We start from the raw sequence: 19,064 nt of genomic DNA, 5'->3' as shown, positions 1-19,064 counted from the left end.
TCCTTCTGAAGGAAACCAAGTCCCACAGACTGAAACACATACTGGAAGAAGGCTTGGTGGTTGTAGATGTAAGAGAAGAAGAGTCAGAGAGTGACTTTGTGGATTCAGATTATGAGCAAACTGTTGAAGAAACTGTTGTAGAGCTGAATGAAGATGACTTGGTTTATGATAATAATGTTGAAGTGGCAACAAGGGAAGACATCCAAAGAGAAATTCCCCCAGATGACCCATTATCAAGTGATGCTGACACAGATGATCTTAGAAGCTTAGATAGCTCCTCAGATGATGATGATTTTCAATCTGTTAGGAGGAGGAAGAAGAAGAAATTGCCAAAGTTTAAGCAGATCTTAGGACTGTTCAACTTGAATTAGGGCAAGAATATGCTTCAGCTGCTGACTTCAAGGCAGCTGTGAAAGAGGATTTCATAAACAAGGGCAGGCTTTACAAATTCACCATCCATGACTAGTTTAAGGTGAGGGCTGTGTGCAAGGCTAAAGGGTGTCCATGGGTTATTTATGCATCAGTTCTTGACAAAAGTTCTAGGAACAACCCTTTGGTTGTTAAGACTTACATTCAACCTCATACATGCAATAGAGATGAAAACAAGACTACCATAAGTGGCACATGTTGGCTGTTGACAAAAGTTTTAGGAACAACCCTTTGGTTGTTAAAACTTACATTCAGCCTCATACGCAAATAGAGATGAAAACAAGACTACCATAAGTGGCACTTAGTTGGCTGAAAGATATGTTGATGATATGAGAATGAATTCGAAGATGGATGTGGGAGAAATGAAACAAAAAGTTAGGAAGGACTAAATGGCAGAGATATCAAGGTTTACAGCATACAGAGCTAAAAGGGTTGTCAATCTGAAGCTGATAGGCAGTTATCAAGCTCAATATCTCAAGCTTTATAAAGAGCTTAGAAAATGTAACCCTAGTAGTACAATTAAGATGCAAACAGATCTGGTGTCTCCAAATAAAGCAAGGTTTGCAAGGTTGTATGTGTGTTTTGGGGCTCTAAAAGAGGGGTTTTTAGCTGGTTGTAGGGCATTGGTGGGACTAGATGGGTGCCATGTAAAAGAGCTTCATCCTGGGCAGCTTCTATCTGCTGTGGGAATAGATGGGAACAATGGAATGTATCCCATAGCATTTGCAATAGCTGAAGTTGAGAATAGAGACTCTTGGAGTTGGTTTTTAGATTGGTTGATCCAAGATCTTAACATGGGGAATGAGAATGGATGGGTTATTATCAGTGACAAGCAAAAGGGTTTAGGATTAGCTATTGAGTCCATGTTGCCTAGTGCAGAATATAGGCATTGTGTAAGGCATCACTACAACAACTTCAAGGTGCTTCACCAAGTATTGGAGCTTAAGCAGCTGTTATGGTTTGCTGCAAGGGCTACTACTATGCCCTGGTTTAACACAGAGATGAGAAAGATGCAGAAGTTTGATGATCATGCATACAATTGGCTTATGAAGACCAATCCAAGCCACTGGAGTAGATCACACTTCAAAGATCATAAAGTGTGATATTTTATTGAACAACCTTTGTGAGTTTTTTAATTCAGCAATTTTTGATGTTAGGAATAAGCCTATTCTGGGTATGCTAGAAAGACTCAGAATATATTTGATGTTAAGGATGGCAAAGTAGAGGGCTGCTGTGGATAAGTGGAATGGTGATCTTGGGCCAAGAATTAGGAAGATATTGAAAGAATAGAGAAGACATCAGCTTGTGTTTAGCCTATTTAGTGGGACCAAATTTGTATCAAGTGGTTCATTTCACTCAGAGGTAGTTCAAAGTTGATTTGACAAAAATGACATGCTCTTGTAGAAGGTGGGATCTCACTGGAATCTCATGTGGACATGCTATTGTATGCATTGCCAAAAAGAATGATGACCCAGAGAATTATGTAAGCAAATGGTATAAGAAACCAGCATGGAAGGGTGCTTATGGTCCATTCATTGCTCCAATTTCTAATGAAGATGAGTGGGAGAAGCAGCCTGATATACCTGAACTAATCCCTCCCAAGTACCACAAACAACTAGGGAGGCCCCAAAAATCAAGAAATAAAGAGCCTGGTCAGACTCCAGCCCCTCCAGCACCTAATTGAACACACTTGCCAAGATTAGGAACCATCCGTATTAAATGCAAGTATTGTGGTGAAGAAGGGCACAACAAAAGGTCCTGTGGTAAAGGGAAGACAAGAAACAACACTCAGGTACTATTTTTCAATCTTTTAATTTCTGGTTTTTTCAATCTATTAATTTATGTTTTTTTTTTTTTTTTTTTTCAATCTTTACATATTCTCTGGTCTATGTTTTGCAGGGTCAAGTGAATGTGTCAGATCTTGGTGGCAGGTCTACCTCAAATATACCAACTGCACCAGCTTCAAGCAGCCAAGATGGTCATGTAGCCTTAAGCAGCCAGCCATTTAATCTAGTCTCAAGTGCACCGGTTGTTACAGCAACAAATGCTGGCAAGAACATTAGGTACAAGTTCCCTGCTAAAAAAACGAAGGTTTGGAAGTATTGATGATGTGATGATGTGATGGACATGGTCTAGGATTTTTTGATGGTTATGATTTTGTGATGGAGATGTTTTTGTGGTTGAGATGATTTTGGGATGGATATGATTTTGTGAGGATTTGGTAGTCAGGTTGGAGTCATTTTGGTTCAATTTCTTGTTACTCCAGTGCAGAACAATGCTCATTGCCCTGTAATTTGGTATATGTAATTAATTTGCTTGCTGATGGTTGATTGGCACTTGATAAATAGAGTGCTTGTTTCCTTTAATTTCAACTTATTCCCAATTTATTAATACTTAAGGATATAACAATTGAAATAAATGAAATATAAGAAAACAACGATGTAGGAATAAGGTCATGCTTACACTTCCAAGTGGTCTGTCATTGTCAAGCTTTAAAAGCTCTTATAAAGGTAGCCTACATCCATACATTTTTTTGTCATTCATACACTTGATAGAGATAAAACAGGGGATTCATATCACCCTTAACCCATACAAACTAATAAAGCCCATATGCCCCAGGAATCACAAAATCAAGACCCCACGAATCACAAAATTAGAAAGAAACTCACAAACTACAAAATAAAAAACCCCAAGAACTACATGCATTGAACCCATATCACCATCCAGGAAGCCAGCAAAGCACACCATAGTAGCTTCTCCCTCCATTTTCTTGATGCAATTTCATTATCTTTGGTCTTCACTTTTCGCCTCAAGCTAGCAATTAGGGCCCTCTCACTATCTGAAATTTCTTCATCTTCCCATTAAATCAAAACAAAAAAATGAGTAAATCATTTCAAATACCCAAATTTCACATCAGTAGAAAGATACACGAACAAACATCCCAATTCTTGCAGCCGAAAAATAGCTTCCCCTAATTTTCTTCAGTCCTCGCAGTCCTCCTTGAATCGAGATTTCCGCAGTGACACAATGGCCTCCTTTGATTCCCAGCGCTCCCTATCCCCCCAGATGCGGATGAAGACTCCATCACTTTCTAGTGGGCAAGCTTCTTACTGAAATGGGTAAACTACTTTCTGAATAAGTTATGTTATTTTGTGGTGAATGCATAATTCATTTGCTTAAATAGATATGAATTTTAGAGTTTTTTTTGGAGGGAATCTCATTTGGGTTCTTTGGTTTGGCGCCATTATTGGCTGGGTTGGCTGAGGCATAGGGGGTGAGTCAGCTTTTGAGATGAAATCACAAAATAGCCCTTGCACATGAGAGTCAGGTGATGATATTTAACGGGCTTGTGGACGGAATTGAATGGGAGTGGCACATTTGCTACATTTTTAAAGATTGGATGGCAAATTAGGAAATTTTTTTATTTGGACGGCATTTGCATACAAGCCTCAAAGTCTAGATGGCATTTGTGCAATTCGACCTATTGTTTTTATGACATACGGTTATCAAAAATAATAAGAAATAATGTGTCTTTATAATAAAGATGTAAGGGCTTCATTTTTTAAGCATACAGAAGGTTTGATATAGACCATAAAGTTGAACACAAATGTGTGGGAGTTTCAAAAATATTTTCAAATCATTTATATTTCTGTCATAAGATTTTGTCATGACTATTAGACTACCTATTTTGATTAAGCATAAAGACTTCTTGAAGGAGCATTAAGGGGTTTTATAAAAGAACCATAAAACTAAGTTCACATTGGGAACTCCGGTATTTGTATGTTTGAGAAAAGGTTCAACATGGGCAGATAAGTGTGCAATACGTTGACACAGAGTACAAAGTTGCAGATCCTCTCACTAAAGCTCTTCATGTTTCAGTTTTTTTTTTTAATAAGCATGCTAAAAGCATAGGATTAGCTGAGAATCTTGATGTCTTAGAATAGTGGGAGTAGTTTTACCTTATTGAGAATTTTGTGTTTGCCTTATTATGTTTTGAGCTCATACTTAAGGATTATACAATGCATCGTTGTGGCTGGACTGGGCACCACAACGCTTCCGCTGCGCCACTTTAATTAACCTTTTGATCTCTAAATGTATCCAACGTAAAATATAATCGCGACTTCAAGTATCGTTAGTTACTACGTCTTCCACACCATTTCTTACGTATCCATGAAAATGAGAAATAAATTATGATTGTGAGCTAAGGGGTCACCCTCAAGCTCCTATCATTTCCTTAGCAATGTGTGATGTATTCAGGTCTATCTCGACTCCAACTACCCAGACTTCCATCACAAGATACTTATGTCTCCAAAATGGTCTAGCTCCTCATTACCATCCATAAGTTATCGTCAATCCATCGAGTACTCACATGCCCCAAGTTAAGAAAGCTAGATTAGTGGAATTACAACAATCTCAAGCTTACTCTTTTAACTAAAAACATCACTTCCTATGTCATCACTTGTGATGTCCCTCCTCTTCTAATATCAACCCTTACTTAAACCAATACTTGGATCTCTTGCTTCCCATATGCCTTCCACCTTCTAATTTCTCCTATCATCCCTTTAAGTCACGTCTCTCTATACTCAAATTCCTTCATTGTCCTCACTAGACTTTCAAAATAAAAACAATTCATTTATCCCTTGATCGTTATTATGATATCTTTATTCTAATACACAAGCATCTATCCTTCGCCATCTTTATTGTAAACCATCAAAGTTTAACTAAGCTTCACTGTGTCACATCTTTGATTCTTAATCTCTAGGGAAATCTACAATTCTAATAACGTTAAATTCCATAAAATTCCAACTTGATTTCCTCGAATGGGCTTCAAACGAAGTACTGAAACATTTAACAATGCACTTTCAACTATGCAGTTACTAATTATAAAAAAAGAAATACTCACGAGTACGACCCAAATTGTAATACAAGCATATCGCAAACGTAACACTCACGTTAATCGTATTAAATCTACCCCCATAAACTTACCACAATCTACCTTGAGGTCGGCCAGGTTGAGGAGGCATGTCCACACAAGCTGAGGAAAACCTTTCCATACCTCGAAGGATGCACACAAGGTGCCGAGTCTACAGAAATTTAAAACTTAATGCTCTGATACCAAGTTGACAGGACCGCCCCCGGATTCCACCCTGAAACCCGGAGAGGTCCTGCGGGAATCCAAAATCAAGGAAAATCCTGCCGAAAATTCGGCAGAACCTCCCCTGAAAATGGACTAACCCAGAAATTTCAAACCTGTTAAAAAGCATTTCTAAATCATCAACCACAACCAAATAGGGTCTCAGACCCAACAATTTCACAGAAATCCAACTTAAAATTGTAGAGTGGTTATCAGAGCTGCTATTCTATTACAAGGAATTTTTATAATTTAAGAAAAGGAACTTCCACAAAATGGAAGTGATGCCTACAAGATCCGAGAATGGAAAATGGATGCTATGCCTCGATCTCCACCAAAGCTACTACCTGGGGGACAATTTAAGACAAAACAAGAAAACGGTGAGATAGGCTCAGTGAGTGGACAATTATATGGAAATGAAATTCAAAGATTAAATATCTTTTCAGAAAAACCCTTTTACACACGTTTAACTCTAAAACCTTACGATGTCCTTTGAAATCCCCCAGTTTTTAAAACCATTTCCCAATAAAATAAAATTTGAAGCTGAAAATCAAACTTTGAAAATCTAAGTTCTCAAACTGAAATTGATACTGTCAATCTATAAATAAATAACTTGAACTGAAAACTTTCTTCTCAAACATTCTTAATATACTGAAAATCAATAAAACTGTTCAACTGAAACTGTCTTACTTAAAAACCTTTGCTGCCATAATCTCATCACTTAAAATACTTAACAACTGAAAACACACACCAGTCAGTTACCCGGAGAATCTGTCATACATGCGCAGAGCCGAGAGTCTGTCATACGCATGCAGAGCCATAAATTCTGTCTTACATGCGCAGAGCCGAGAATCTGTCATACGCACGCAGAGCCGGAAATTTTGTCGTACGTGCACGCAGAGCCACCCCCAAAGGGTCAAGCATCACGACACACGGCCCAAAGCCTATGTCTGTGCAGCAATGGGTCCCAAAGACCTATCTGATCTGAAAATCTGGAAGGGCACTGAAGTGGGTGGTTTGAAAACCATTTTTTTTCCATAACCCCATCGTAAATATATAAAAATAAAACTCAATCCTTTCGTATCCTTTTAAACTTTCTTTAAACCAAACCAAATTCATAAATCCTTGAGACTTTGAGTATGCATTCGTTCAACTCACAATATCTAAATTCATAAATTCATGAAACTTTGAATACAAAAACCATATATATCAATTTAAACTTAGGAAATAAGATTTTTACAAACCAAATTCTAACTCAAAATCTTTTAGCTTAAAATTCAAACTCAATATAGCCAAGAAATAGAATTTAGTCATCAACTTATAAAACAATTCAGAAAAATTAAAAGTTAGTCCACTCACAATGAGAAAATCTAATGTCGATCTTCCGCCGAATTGTCGCGAACCCCGATCGTCTCGCCTAGAGATGAAGTGATTGGTGCCAAAAGTGGCCGGAATTCGACGAGTCAATGGTGAGGCAGCAGCTGGGGTTTCTGGCTGATCTCTGTGCGCGCGAGGCTGAGGTGACCAAGGCTCGCTGCTGGGTGATTTCTGTGCCGGCGTGAGGAGTCGACCGGTGAGCTTGGGTCGTCGGGAAGGTGGCCGGAATTAGGTTGGGCTGGGCTGAGCTGGTCGCGCACAGAGAAAAGGAGGAGAGAGAGAACTCGGGGTGAGAGAAGGCCGGGAGGTGGTCGGCGCCTGGGGGGGGAAGCTCGCCGGAGCCAGAGGTCGGGTCGGCCAGTGGTGGTCGACGGCGAGGTGAGTGGGGGTGGCTGGGGTTGGTGCGCGAGGCGTGCGGGAGTGGCGAGGGAGAGATATAAAGGGGAGAGGGAGAAGTCACTAGAAAATTCTAGAGAGAGAGAGAGAAAAATCAGAAAATTTTTCTGATTTTGGGTATTTAAAACCCACTTTTATAAATTTACAAAATTGCCCCTCACTTCACATGTCCGTATCTTTCAAACCGTAACTCGAAATGATGCGTGCTACGTGTCTATGAACTCGTGGGTTCGAAACCTATCCAACAGAACCAAAGTCAAAATCGAAAACTCATTTATTTTAAAAGTCAACTTTGGGTCAAGCTTAAATTAAAACAAAAATAGATAAATCAAAACTTTCAATCAAAACCCTTTTTATTTTCCAAATAAAACTCAAAATCTTTAAAATACAATCCAACATCTTTTATAAACCTCTTAAAAACATAGTTAAATAAAAATTTAAATTTCTAGTGAAAATTTGGGTCGGGTCGTTACACATATCATATATATATTACTAAGGATTAACAGTAATTATATGTGATGCCTTTATTGGTTAAGTAATAGAGAATATATAATGGATATTCCTGTGGGCTATAATCTTATTGTGATTATAAGTATTATGGCATGAAGAGACCTAATAATCAAATCTTTCTAAATTAGTCTGATATGAATACGGGTTGCTTGTCTTTTAAGTGGTGTAATCTTTGTATGGCATGGACTCCTTAATGGGTTAGGGCTTTACTATAAACACCTATATAAGCAAGGTCCATGCTCTCACAATTTTATGCCATATAAGTCTAGCCCCATTGAAAGACACAACACTAAGGTAATTGGAGAGAGTAGAAGACCTTGTTCTATTTTCACTTAATTGATTAGTTGTGATGGCTTCATTAGGTATTTGTTTCTGACTTGATTAATAAACTGACTTGATGTTCATGTGTTTGTATTTCGATAATTGTGTGTGCGATTCTTGTATGAACTTACACGTATCTCCATATCTCAGTTTTGTTCTTGTTTAATTTTATTTAAGGCTAGTTATAAATGAATTAATGGATAGTTTTACAATTATATATAGTTAATTTACTATATTTTTTAATTTGAAGTTAGTCATCCATTGACTAAAATAGACAACACAAATTACAAACATTGAAAACCAAACATAAAAGAAGTATCTAATTGTAGGGGTGGGAATGAGTTGGTTTTACCCAACAATCGACCCATTATCAACCCATTTCTTTGGCTGATAAGCAACCTTTTGAAGCATGTGTGGTCCATGCCATATGATGATGTGACATGGTTGACCATTGAGTTTGACCAAAAGTCAACCTTGATAAAAAAAATTATCCAAAAGATTATGTCCAAGATTCTTTAAAGATTCCTTCCAAATTCTAGATTCTTCTAGAAGATTCTCTCAAGATTCATTTTTCCATTTTTAGCTCAAAATTGCCCAATTAGGCTTATTTTTTCATCATTACTTCATTTGACCTACAAAACACAAAAAAAAATTAACAAGACACAAAATGTCGAGTTCTTGCACTTTAGGTTAGGGAGATAGTATTATAAAATGATGCAAAATGAACACTCATCAATAAAACATAAAGGAGTCATACATCAAAACCTTTAAAATAAATAACAAGGGTTTTAAAACAAAACAAGAAGTAATGAGCCATTCTATCCTTAATAATTCTAATTCCTCAGATTTCTCAACTCAAAGTAGTAAGAATAGAGAAATGGTTACACATTCATCCATAAAGGGATCTTCCTCTTCTTTGCTTGAGTAGTCAATTGTTGGTGGAGTAGGAATGCTCTTCCTAGGTGAATTATCTAGTCCTCCACACCTGAAGCCCTCTGAATCTGATAGCTCTATGAACATGACCATTGTTCCTTCCTAGTTGTCTCCTTGAAATCTTAAACACTGTGTAGGGGTGAGTATCACCAAGGTAGCTTATCACACACTCAACTAGTCCAAAACCATTGCATTCATTTCAAAATATGTTCAAATAATAACATAGATTTTAACATAAACACAAGTCTTTCCCAAAGTGGCTCAAAGTAGTAGGCACAAAGATGGCATCTAGGTATTCTCTTTATTTCTAAAATAAAGACTCAGCATATACCAATTTGATTTACAATAGAAGTCATACATTATGTCATATATATACATATTATAACATCATAACATCTCGGATTAAACATGGCATTATATTAAGGGAAAATTTTAGCAAAAGGACTATAACTATACCCCTATTTTTAGTTGAGGATTCCATTTTCACTTTGCTTCAATGAAGGACTATTATTTTTCAAGTGTTTTAATCAAGGATATTTTGTCACTTCCGTAAAAAAATTCTGTTAAAATTGATCACGTGACTAATTCATAAGGACCAAAAAGTAATTTCTCTTAAAAAAATATTAAAAAATAAAAATAATGAATTTTAAAAAGTAAAAAAAAAAAAAAAAAAAAAATCTCCCACCACCGCCACTCCCTGTAACATGCCGACCCGATCCCCTACCTTTAGTAGTAGTTTCTGCCCTTGTAGTGGTCCACACAACTGATCCCCTATTTCGAAGCACAAAGAAATCATAAACCTTATACAAGACCTCATGCATCTTAGGGTTTCCTAGGGTTTTAAGGCTATGTAAGGTTGCATCCGAGATTTCAAACTCATAACTAACCATTTACTGACTTTACACAAGTTCCAAATCAACTACTAGAACACATTTGAGGTTTGAAAACACAATAATAATCATACAAGAAAAATAAATATGTTGCAGACTAGTTTTTAGTTAAATAGTGAGGGGTTTGACAACCCAAATCTTGTTTTAAAACGAGATAGATTCCCTTCTGCCTCTAGGGCATCCTTATTGTAACTTGCCAAAACTGGTTTTACAAGCCACAAAGTTTTGAAATTGAAAAATCAACTTTTGCACCAAAACAGGAAGTTTAAAAGTCCAAAAGAGCAGTGCATGTTCTGTGATTTTTATAAAATTCTAAAAAACTAATTTATATAAGATATTTTCCAAAAAGCTAGTTAACATCTTAATACATATGCATAAAAATTTGTAAGGCATTTGGAGTTGTGAAAATGGGGTTTCCGAAGAGCCAAAGTTCACACCAGAAATTGAATTTTCTGCGTAAACACTGTTGGTATGGTAAAAATCTCATTTTTGTGTATACTGAACCAAATTGAGTGAAATCAATTGGAAAATGTCTGAAATCATGTATATAAACCACTGTAGAAATTTCAGAACCAAATTCTAAGTGTATCAAAATTCATACATGAAAACCTAAAGCTTTTTCAATGAAATTATGCAAAAAACTGGCAGCTTATAGATGCAACTTACAAAAATCATTATAAATCCATAATAGGTCAGATTCAAGTGATCTTAGCTTTTTAGAAAGATATGAAAGTCTAATTTTATACCTCAAAAAAGTTTAACTAAATTCGTTGTGAATTAAGTTCAATTAACACATAACTCGAAAATATGGCAGCAAGGTCAGAGACTTGAATCTAGCCAAATAAGAATTGAAACATGGTATTCTTTGGATTTTCTTGGAATGCAACTAAACATAACCAACTTACCATCATTCTAAACTAGTAACTAATACTCAAGAACTTAAAAGAATTGGTTTTGAGACTTCTTACCAAGTTCTTCCTTCAAAGGTAGTGACTACACCTTCTTTCCTTCCTTGGGTTCTAATTCTTCTAGAGTCCTTTCAAACTCTCTCTCTCTCCATCTCTCTCTCTCTCTCTCTCTCTCTCTCTCTCTCTCTCTCTCTCTCTTTCTTTAAACTTAGAATTAAAGTGTAAAGAGGATGTTTGAACATGGTTTAGTTTTATAAAATATAATTAAATTATATTTTAATTATAATTTTGTGTTTTTTTTTGTTGGTTGTGTTTTTTTTTTATAATTTTAAACATATAAATAAAATAATTAAAATATACTTTGATTATATTGCCCCTAACTTTTGTTGATAATTTTAACAAAAATTCATTTTGGTATTTATTAGACACAAAATAAAAATTTAGGTATTCAATTGGGACAAATAAAAGTTTAAGTACCACATTAAAACTAGGGTTTCGTTGTAATTTTTGAAACATTAGAAGTCTACATGAAAACACTGAAAACCTCAGTGTTTGTGAATAAACCCCAAATCCCAAGAACAGCGCCAGGAGAGAGACGAACGCAGAGACACACCCAAACTCAGAGAGATTTTCTCACAGAGAAAAATTGATTTCGAGCTTCTTTGTTCTGGGCGTGTCTCAAAAATTGATCTGTCTTCAAAAAACAGCTGAAGCGAATTGCAGCATGAGCATCGAGCAGATTCCTCAGACATAAGACATAAGCCTACTTGCCAACTGAGAATTGAATCCCCCTATAATGCTTTGTTCACTTCAAAAATTAGCCAAATCTCGTGCTAACTACCTCTCCTCACTCGTCATCATCAACAACGGCGTCGTTTTGACTGGTTCAAGGCCATCATCATCGTCCACATTCCCAGCAAAGGAGGTAGTCCTCTCATTCAAAGAATGGTTCAACACCCAAAACGACGTCGTCCTCGACCGAATCTCCCAAATCCTCAAAACCACCACAGACGACGACGGAGAAATCGGCATGCCGTTTCACCACCACCACCGCTCCTCCGCCGACTCGGAGCTCTCCCATCTCAACCTCCGCCTCAACGAGGCCTTCGTCCTGGAGGTCCTCCGCCACGTCAGCAACCGCCAGGACGTTCTCTCCTCCCTCAAGTTCTTCGACTGGGCCGGCCGCCAGCCCGGGTTCCACCACACGCGCGCCACGTTCAATGCCATTTTCAAGATTTTGTCGCGGGCGAAGCTCATGTCGCTGATGCTCGACTTTCTTTCCAATTATCAGAAACAACGGTACTCGTACAGGGTTCGATTCCACGATACTCTGGTCATGGGTTACGCGGTAGCGGGCAAGCCCGACATTGCGCTCCAACTGTTTGGTAAAATGCGGTTTCAGGGTCTTGACTTGGATGCCTTTGCTTATCATGTGCTTTTGAATGCTCTAGTGGAGGAGAATTGTTTCGATGCTGTTCAGGTCATTGCCAAGCAAATTGCTTTGAGGGGTTTCGAGAATGAGGTCACACATTCGGTTATGGTCAAGTGGTACTGCAAGAAAAACCTGTTAGATGAGGCGGAAGGGTATCTGCGGAAATTGATGGCGGATGGGCAGACCGTCAATGGGGATTCCGTGAGTGTTCTTGTGGATGCCCTTTGTAAGCATAAGAAGTTCCAGCATGCCGGGAAGTTGGTGGAGGAGTTTCGAGACTCGGGGGTGGTTATGATGGAGAGTGCTTATGGTGTGTGGATTCGTGATCTAGTTCAGGCTGGGAAGTTGGATGCGGCGTTGGAGTTTTTGCAAAGCAAGAAGTCATTGGAAGGGTATGTTCCCCATGTGTTTAGGTACAATGCTTTGATATGCAGGCTTTTGAGGGAGGACCGGCTTGAGGAGGTTTGTGATTTGTTGATAGAGATGAAGGAGGGTCAGATTTCCCCTGATAATGTCACCATGAATGCTGTCTTGTGCTTCTTTTGCAAAGCGGGAATGGTTGGTATTGCGCTGGAGTTGTATTATTCGAGGTCTGAGTTCGGGCTCTCCCCTAATAGTATGTTTTACAACTATTTAATTAATACTTTATGTGGGGATAACAGCATTGACGAAGCGTATGAGGTGTTGAAGTATTCTACTGAACAAGGTTATTTTCCGGGTAGGAAAACGTTTTCTATACTGGCAGATGCTTTGTGCAGAGAGGGAAAGCTTGATAAGATGAAGCAGTTAGTTATTTTTGCATCAGAGCAGAACTTTTTGCCGAGTTCCTCCACATACAATAAGTTTATTACAACTCTTTGCAGAACTAAGAGGGTAGAAGATGGTTATTTGATGCATGGGGAACTCAACAGAACAAATAAATTTGCTAAAAAGAGTACATACTATAGCTTGATACATGGTTTAATTAGGTTAAATATGGGGGATATTGCTGCCAGACTTCTTATTGAAATGCAAGAAAAGGGTCACTCACCGACTCCTGCATTGTTCAAAGATGTAATTTGCTGTCTATGTGAGATGGAAAATCCAGACAAGCAATTTTTCAATTTGTTGGAGATGCAGCTGTCTTGTAGGGAGCCCTGTTGTCAGATATACAACTTTTTCATGTATGGAGCTGGGCATGCCAAAAGGCCCGAGCTGGCTAGAGAAGTATTTGAGATGATGCAGCGAAGTGGGATTGAGCCCAATCTGAGATCTGACGTTCTTTTGTTGCAGAGCTATTTGAAGAGTGGACGAATTTCAGATGCTTTGAATTTCTTCAATGATCTGCACCAGAGAAGAAAGATGGGGAGAAGACTATACAGTGCCATGATTGTTGGTCTATGCAAAGCCAAAAGGGCGGATATTGCACTTAACTTCTTGAAGGAAATGAGAGAGAAGGGAGTGGTTCCAAGTGATGATTGTTATGAGTTTCTTATACAGTTGCTGTGCTGCAATAAAGAATATGATACAGCGGTCAATCTCATTAATGACTTGGAGAAAGTTGGTCGCCATATTACATCCTTTATTGGTAACATACTTCTGTTGCATTCTTTGAAAACACAAGAGCTCTACAAGGCTTGGGTTCGTCTAAGAGAGGTGCAAAACGAGACGTCTGATAGTTCAATGCTTGGTTTGCTTATTGGTGTATTTTCTGGCGGAATTAGGGTGAACCAACATATTGACAACTTGGAAGAAGTACTTGAAAAGTGCTTTCCTCTAGACGTATACACATACAATATTTTGCTGAGAAGATTAAGTAATAGCAGGATGATGGACCATGCTTGTGCATTGTTCTATAGGATGTCCCAGAAAGGGTATGAGCCTAATCGATGGACTTATGACATCTTAGTACATGGTTTTCTTAAACATGGGAGGACATCTGAGGCGGATAGATGGCTAGAAGCAATGTACCAGAAAGGGTTTAGTCCAACTGAGTCTACGATGCTATTCATTTAATTGGCATTCAATGAAGTCACTAGAGGAGTGTCTGACATTTACTAGATATCAAACATCCGCAAGGTTTTTCTCTATTCTCAGGTGAGGATATCTTAGCTTTTTTCTCCATTCTCTTTTACTTGTAAGTTGCACACATATATATACATTCTGTATTGGGTGCTTACTTTGTTTATATTGTAATATACACTTAGGGGTTTGTTATATTATATACTTATATGGTATATTGTTTAAATTTGAAAATGTAAATGATCTTGTGTTATGTGGGAATTCTATGATGAATTTAGGGACTTAATATTTTTTCTTCTCTTTCCTTCTTAATTATGAATTTATGTTGACAAGTTATATTTATATAAGACCCCTGCTTTTAGTTCATGGTATAATGATGTCTGTTTGAAAATTTTGAAGCATTTCAAAATTTTCAAGAATGAGTCTGGCAAGACATTTACTGAATTTTGTTCTTAAGCTTAATTTATTCTTTTGAGTAAAAAATTATGTAGGGGTGAAATGAAAGGGTGATGCTTGAAGTTCAACAAAAATACTTTAATAAGCCATTTTAAGCAATTATAGATATTTGAAATGAGTTATAAATAGCTTTATGAAAGAATATTGTTTGCGAACAGTCTTAAAAAACAATGCAGAATGTATTTTTACATTAATCTATCCATATATGCATGAAGATTCATATATAAAAGCTGGTCCACAAAAGTGATACCAATCAGGTGCTTTATTTTTATTTTCAGATTTTTCTTCACAATTTGTACTGTTGGTAGATCATAGTAGATTACTAAGAAAGATTTTGGTAGAAATTTGTTATGAATGTAAGACCAACTCTGCTCTTACATTTACCAATCAATACAGGATGCAGAAGTGATATTGTGATATGTAGCTGAGTAATGCAGGAGCCAAGTTCAAAGTATTTTAAATCAGTCCATCCAAGTTCCAAGCAGCACATGAAGTCTTTTTTTATTTAATGAATGCAATTTACACATGAAGAGTCTCTTTATGTCACCTGTTCAAGGCATTAAGTGTTATGAGTTATGTCTCTTAGAATTCCTAGGCGTATTAATGTGGGTCTTATTGTTCATGTATCAATGGCTCTATAAAAGGGCTGGTTTGTAACCTTTTAAGAGAAGTTAATGGTGAAAGAAATTAGATTTTTCTGCTTGTGTGTGAAGCATGAATTGACTTGGAGTGATTCCAAGCCACCTTAGGTGAGATGCCGAAGGCCGGTGTGATGCCGGAATTTTTCAGGGAATTAGGAGACCATGGAAGGGTGTTCTTATGCTTTGAACTTACTGCCACAATAGTGAAATATAGACAAGAAGCATTAATTGGTAGACCCGAAGTCCAGATTACAAAACCTTGACAAATTTAAATGATGATGATGAATAAAACATTTTATCAGAAATTTTCTGGTCTGTTAATTTTCCTGCAATGGGAACTTTTGGTGTGAAGCCAAGTTTTTGGGTGTGAAACATTGACATTGATTCAGGCTGTTTTGGGGAGTATCCCAACTTACTACTTATCACTTTTTAAAATACCAAAGGGGGTAGCTAAAAGGGTGGAGAAACTAATGAGAAACTTCCTGTGGAAAGGAGTTGGGGAAGGGAGAAAGTTTAATCTGGTTAGATGGGATATTGTTTCTCAGTCAAAGCAATCAGGGGGATTGGGCATAGGGAATCTGGAAGCAAAAAATATGGCCTTATTGGGGAAATGGCTTTGGAGATATCCTTTGGAAAGAGAATCCTTATGGCATGAAGTGATTAGAAGTAAATATGGAAACCACGAGAATGGTTGGGATTCAAAAGAGGTAAGGAAAGGGTCAAGTCGCAGCCCTTGGAAAGATATATCAAAAGGCTTTAATAAGTTTATAGGGTGCTGTAAGCTGGTTGTAGGGAACGGCGAAAGGGCTAGATTTTGGGAGGATGTTTGGGGAGGAGAGGAGGCTTTTAAAACCTGTTTTCCAAGGCTGTATAATCTGTCAGATCATCATGGCTTAACAGTGGCAGAAATGGCAGGGGGAGTTAATTTTCAGCCAATTTGGAACCTGGGCTTTCGAAGGAATTTAAATGACTTAGAAGTGGAGGAGTTGTCATCCTTGCTCTTAGTGCTTGAGAAAGTTCATTTGTCGTCCACTAGAGATTCAAGAATTTGGAAATTGGACTCAAAAGGGTTTTTCTCTTCAAAGTCTTTTTTTACCTTTCTTTGTGGGCATGGCGATGGTAGTCTTTTTCTACCGGCAGGCTTGATTTGGAAAGCAAAAGTTCCTCCAAAAGTCAGAGTTTTGGCTTGGTTAGTAGCTCTTGGAAAGATAAATACTTGTGATATTCTACAAAAAAGGAGGCCAAATGTTTGTTTATCTCCAAGCAGGTGTGTTATGTGTAAGATCCAAGGGGAGAGTGTTGATCATGTTTTCCTTCAGTGTTCTGTAGCAGCAAAGCTGTGGTCAAATTTATTCAAAGATGCAGGGGTAATGTGGGTAATGCCAGAAGGGTGCTATTCTTTGTTGAGTGAAAAGTTCTTTGGTTTTGGTGGGATCAAGAAGGCCAAGGTGTTTTGGAATTGCAGAATGCTGGCCATTTTCTGGGTTATTTGGATGGAGAGGAATCGAAGAATTTTTGAGGATTATAGAGGTGCAGATGTTGAAGAATTGTGGGATAGAGTAGTGTTTTGGTCATCCCTTTGGGCATCTGTTACTAGTGACTTCAGGGGGGTATATCTATTCGATATAATTTTAGATTGGAGGGCAGCACTTAGATAAATGGATTAGGCGTTATGAGACCTAATTTTATGTTTTTTCGTTTTTTGATCTTTTCTCTCAATAATGGACATCTTGTCCATTGTGTGTATTGTTCTGAGTTTTGATCAATAAAAAGTTTCTCTCTTTTCAAAAAAAAAAATCCAGCTACTTTATCTTTCTATAATCTGAGGTTAATCTTTCTTGTCTTTGAGCTTTCATTATGCATCTATCAAGTAAGTGTTCCTTGATATATTATTCCCTTTCCCTGCAAACTTTCTTTCTTTCTTTGTTTCTTCAATCTCAATCTATTGCTGCTTCGGGTCTTGTGTTGTTGTTAGGTTTCTATATGTGTTTTTCTCTCTACTTTTATATTCGTCAAGGGTTGAGGGGTGATTGTTGTTATGTTAAGATAGGTGGATATCTTGTCCACTACCTTTATATTTTGTAATTATGTTTTGTTTTAATAATCTTGTTTCTCATAAAAAAAAAAAATAGTAGTTGAGAAGTATTGGGTGTGGGAGAAGCATGATTAGGCACAATTGGGAATGTTTGTGTAGAATGGGAATACCTGCTGAATGTGTAAGACCCAAATGGTTTAATTTGATTTATGAACATGCATGTTGATGTCAGAACAAATTTAACTCTTTTTTATTTTTTTCAAAAGTTTTGGAACTTAGATGAATGGATTTCTATTAGGTTTCCAGGAGTCCAAATTGGCTTTGCCTTAGTGCAGCCTTGAGACCGCATTGGGTTTCTTGATTGAAAAGCACTACTTTGAGTGAACAAGTTTATTGTCTATGATTTCAGTAATCTAAATGTATGTCACTGTGTTAATTGTTGTCAGTCAGTAAGTGAAATTGGTAAGAATGCACATTTTATATAATATTGACAAGTAATATTATCACCACTTTTTATTGCTGTACTTAAGGTCTTGAATCAGCTATGTATTTCTATATGGCCCTTGTCTAGAGTGGTCTTGATACGTGTTATCCGAGTCTTTAGATTAGACAATGGTAATTTGGGTCAGAGAATCTCTTGCATGTTATGAGTTTGGCCCTTTAGGTGGCCAAACAATCAGAACGTGGAGGTGTCATTGTATTACCATTTTGAAGCTATTTCACCTTACAGGGTGATTTGAGGATTGAAATAACTTGGCCTGTCAGCTAATTGTGGGTGCTAAGAAAAACATTGTTGTTTATGGTGACCAAGCTATGCTTCTCCAATGTTGCTTCCACTGAGAAATATAATAAAATTAGGATTATTTTCAGACCACCCTACTTTGATCCTAAAACTAAGTGGCAATTTGTATTTGATGCTGATTTATACTTTTATGTTGGCATTAGTCATCGTAGTTGGTTGTGTGCTCATTGTGCAACATTAGGATGTACTCTTCCCCTATTCTTCAATTAAAAAATGTATTTGGGCTCCATTTGGACATTGGGGACAGGAAGTAAAAGAAATTGTTCGCTTAAGAAATAAGGTGGCCTTGCTTAAGCATTGTACACTTTCCTTTCCCTTGTCCTTTTCAAGACTTGCTCTGCAAACAAAAGAAAAAGTGTCCTGTGGAGGTCTAATCACCCCAGTGTGCATTTAATCTTGTTAGAGTCACAGGAGCTTTGCAGAGCAAGTTGTGAGTCTATTTTACTTGCTGCAATTTTTAAATACTTAAGTACCTACAAGAGTATCACCCTAGTGTGAATTTTCATACTTTTTCAGTATTCTTTCTATATTATATTAGTGAAACATCTTATGTCCAATTCTTTGATTCTTTTTGAGCTTGACCTACTAGAGTATCAATTGCAGGTAATTCAGAAATTACTTGATTTCTAATGTTTGCATAATCATTTTCAGAGGCTAGGAGGAGAAAATGGCTGCAGAATAACCCAGAATTGTCCATTAATGATAACCCTGTAGTTTGACACCTCCATTGTACCTTGGTGGGCATGGATAAAGAGATACCATTTACAGTTCTCAATCGTAGATCAATCTAAGATGGTGTCTC

General features: G+C 37.3%; 2 protein-coding genes across 3 annotated transcripts; both read left to right on the top strand.

The window, feature by feature from the left end:
- On the top strand, positions 1-2,724 carry LOC147282952 (uncharacterized). Its single transcript, XM_086248955.1, has 2 exons — positions 1-2,221; positions 2,329-2,724. Exon 1 carries the CDS (start codon positions 819-821, stop codon positions 1,530-1,532), a length of 714 nt encoding a protein of 237 aa, XP_086105081.1. The 5' UTR covers positions 1-818; the 3' UTR covers positions 1,533-2,221; positions 2,329-2,724.
- An 8,707-nt stretch (positions 2,725-11,431) lies between these two features.
- On the top strand, positions 11,432-19,046 carry LOC147282951 (pentatricopeptide repeat-containing protein At1g71210, mitochondrial-like). Of its 2 annotated transcripts, none has more exons than XM_086247361.1 (2): positions 11,432-14,403; positions 18,914-19,046. In XM_086247361.1, the coding sequence occupies exon 1, from the start codon at positions 11,692-11,694 to the stop codon at positions 14,320-14,322; it is 2,631 nt and encodes an 876-aa protein (XP_086103487.1). In that variant the 5' UTR covers positions 11,432-11,691; the 3' UTR covers positions 14,323-14,403; positions 18,914-19,046. The 2 variants fall into 2 exon arrangements, with proteins under 2 accessions (XP_086103487.1, XP_086103486.1); XM_086247360.1 differs by lacking the exon at positions 18,914-19,046 and adding an exon at positions 15,181-15,480.
- Positions 19,047-19,064: the final 18 nt, after the last annotated feature.

This window comes from Dryas octopetala, chromosome 6, assembly GCF_963921425.1.
Source record: "Dryas octopetala chromosome 6, drDryOcto1.1, whole genome shotgun sequence".
Taxonomy (NCBI): domain Eukaryota; kingdom Viridiplantae; phylum Streptophyta; class Magnoliopsida; order Rosales; family Rosaceae; genus Dryas; species Dryas octopetala.
This window is presented reverse-complemented; position numbering and strand designations above follow the sequence as displayed.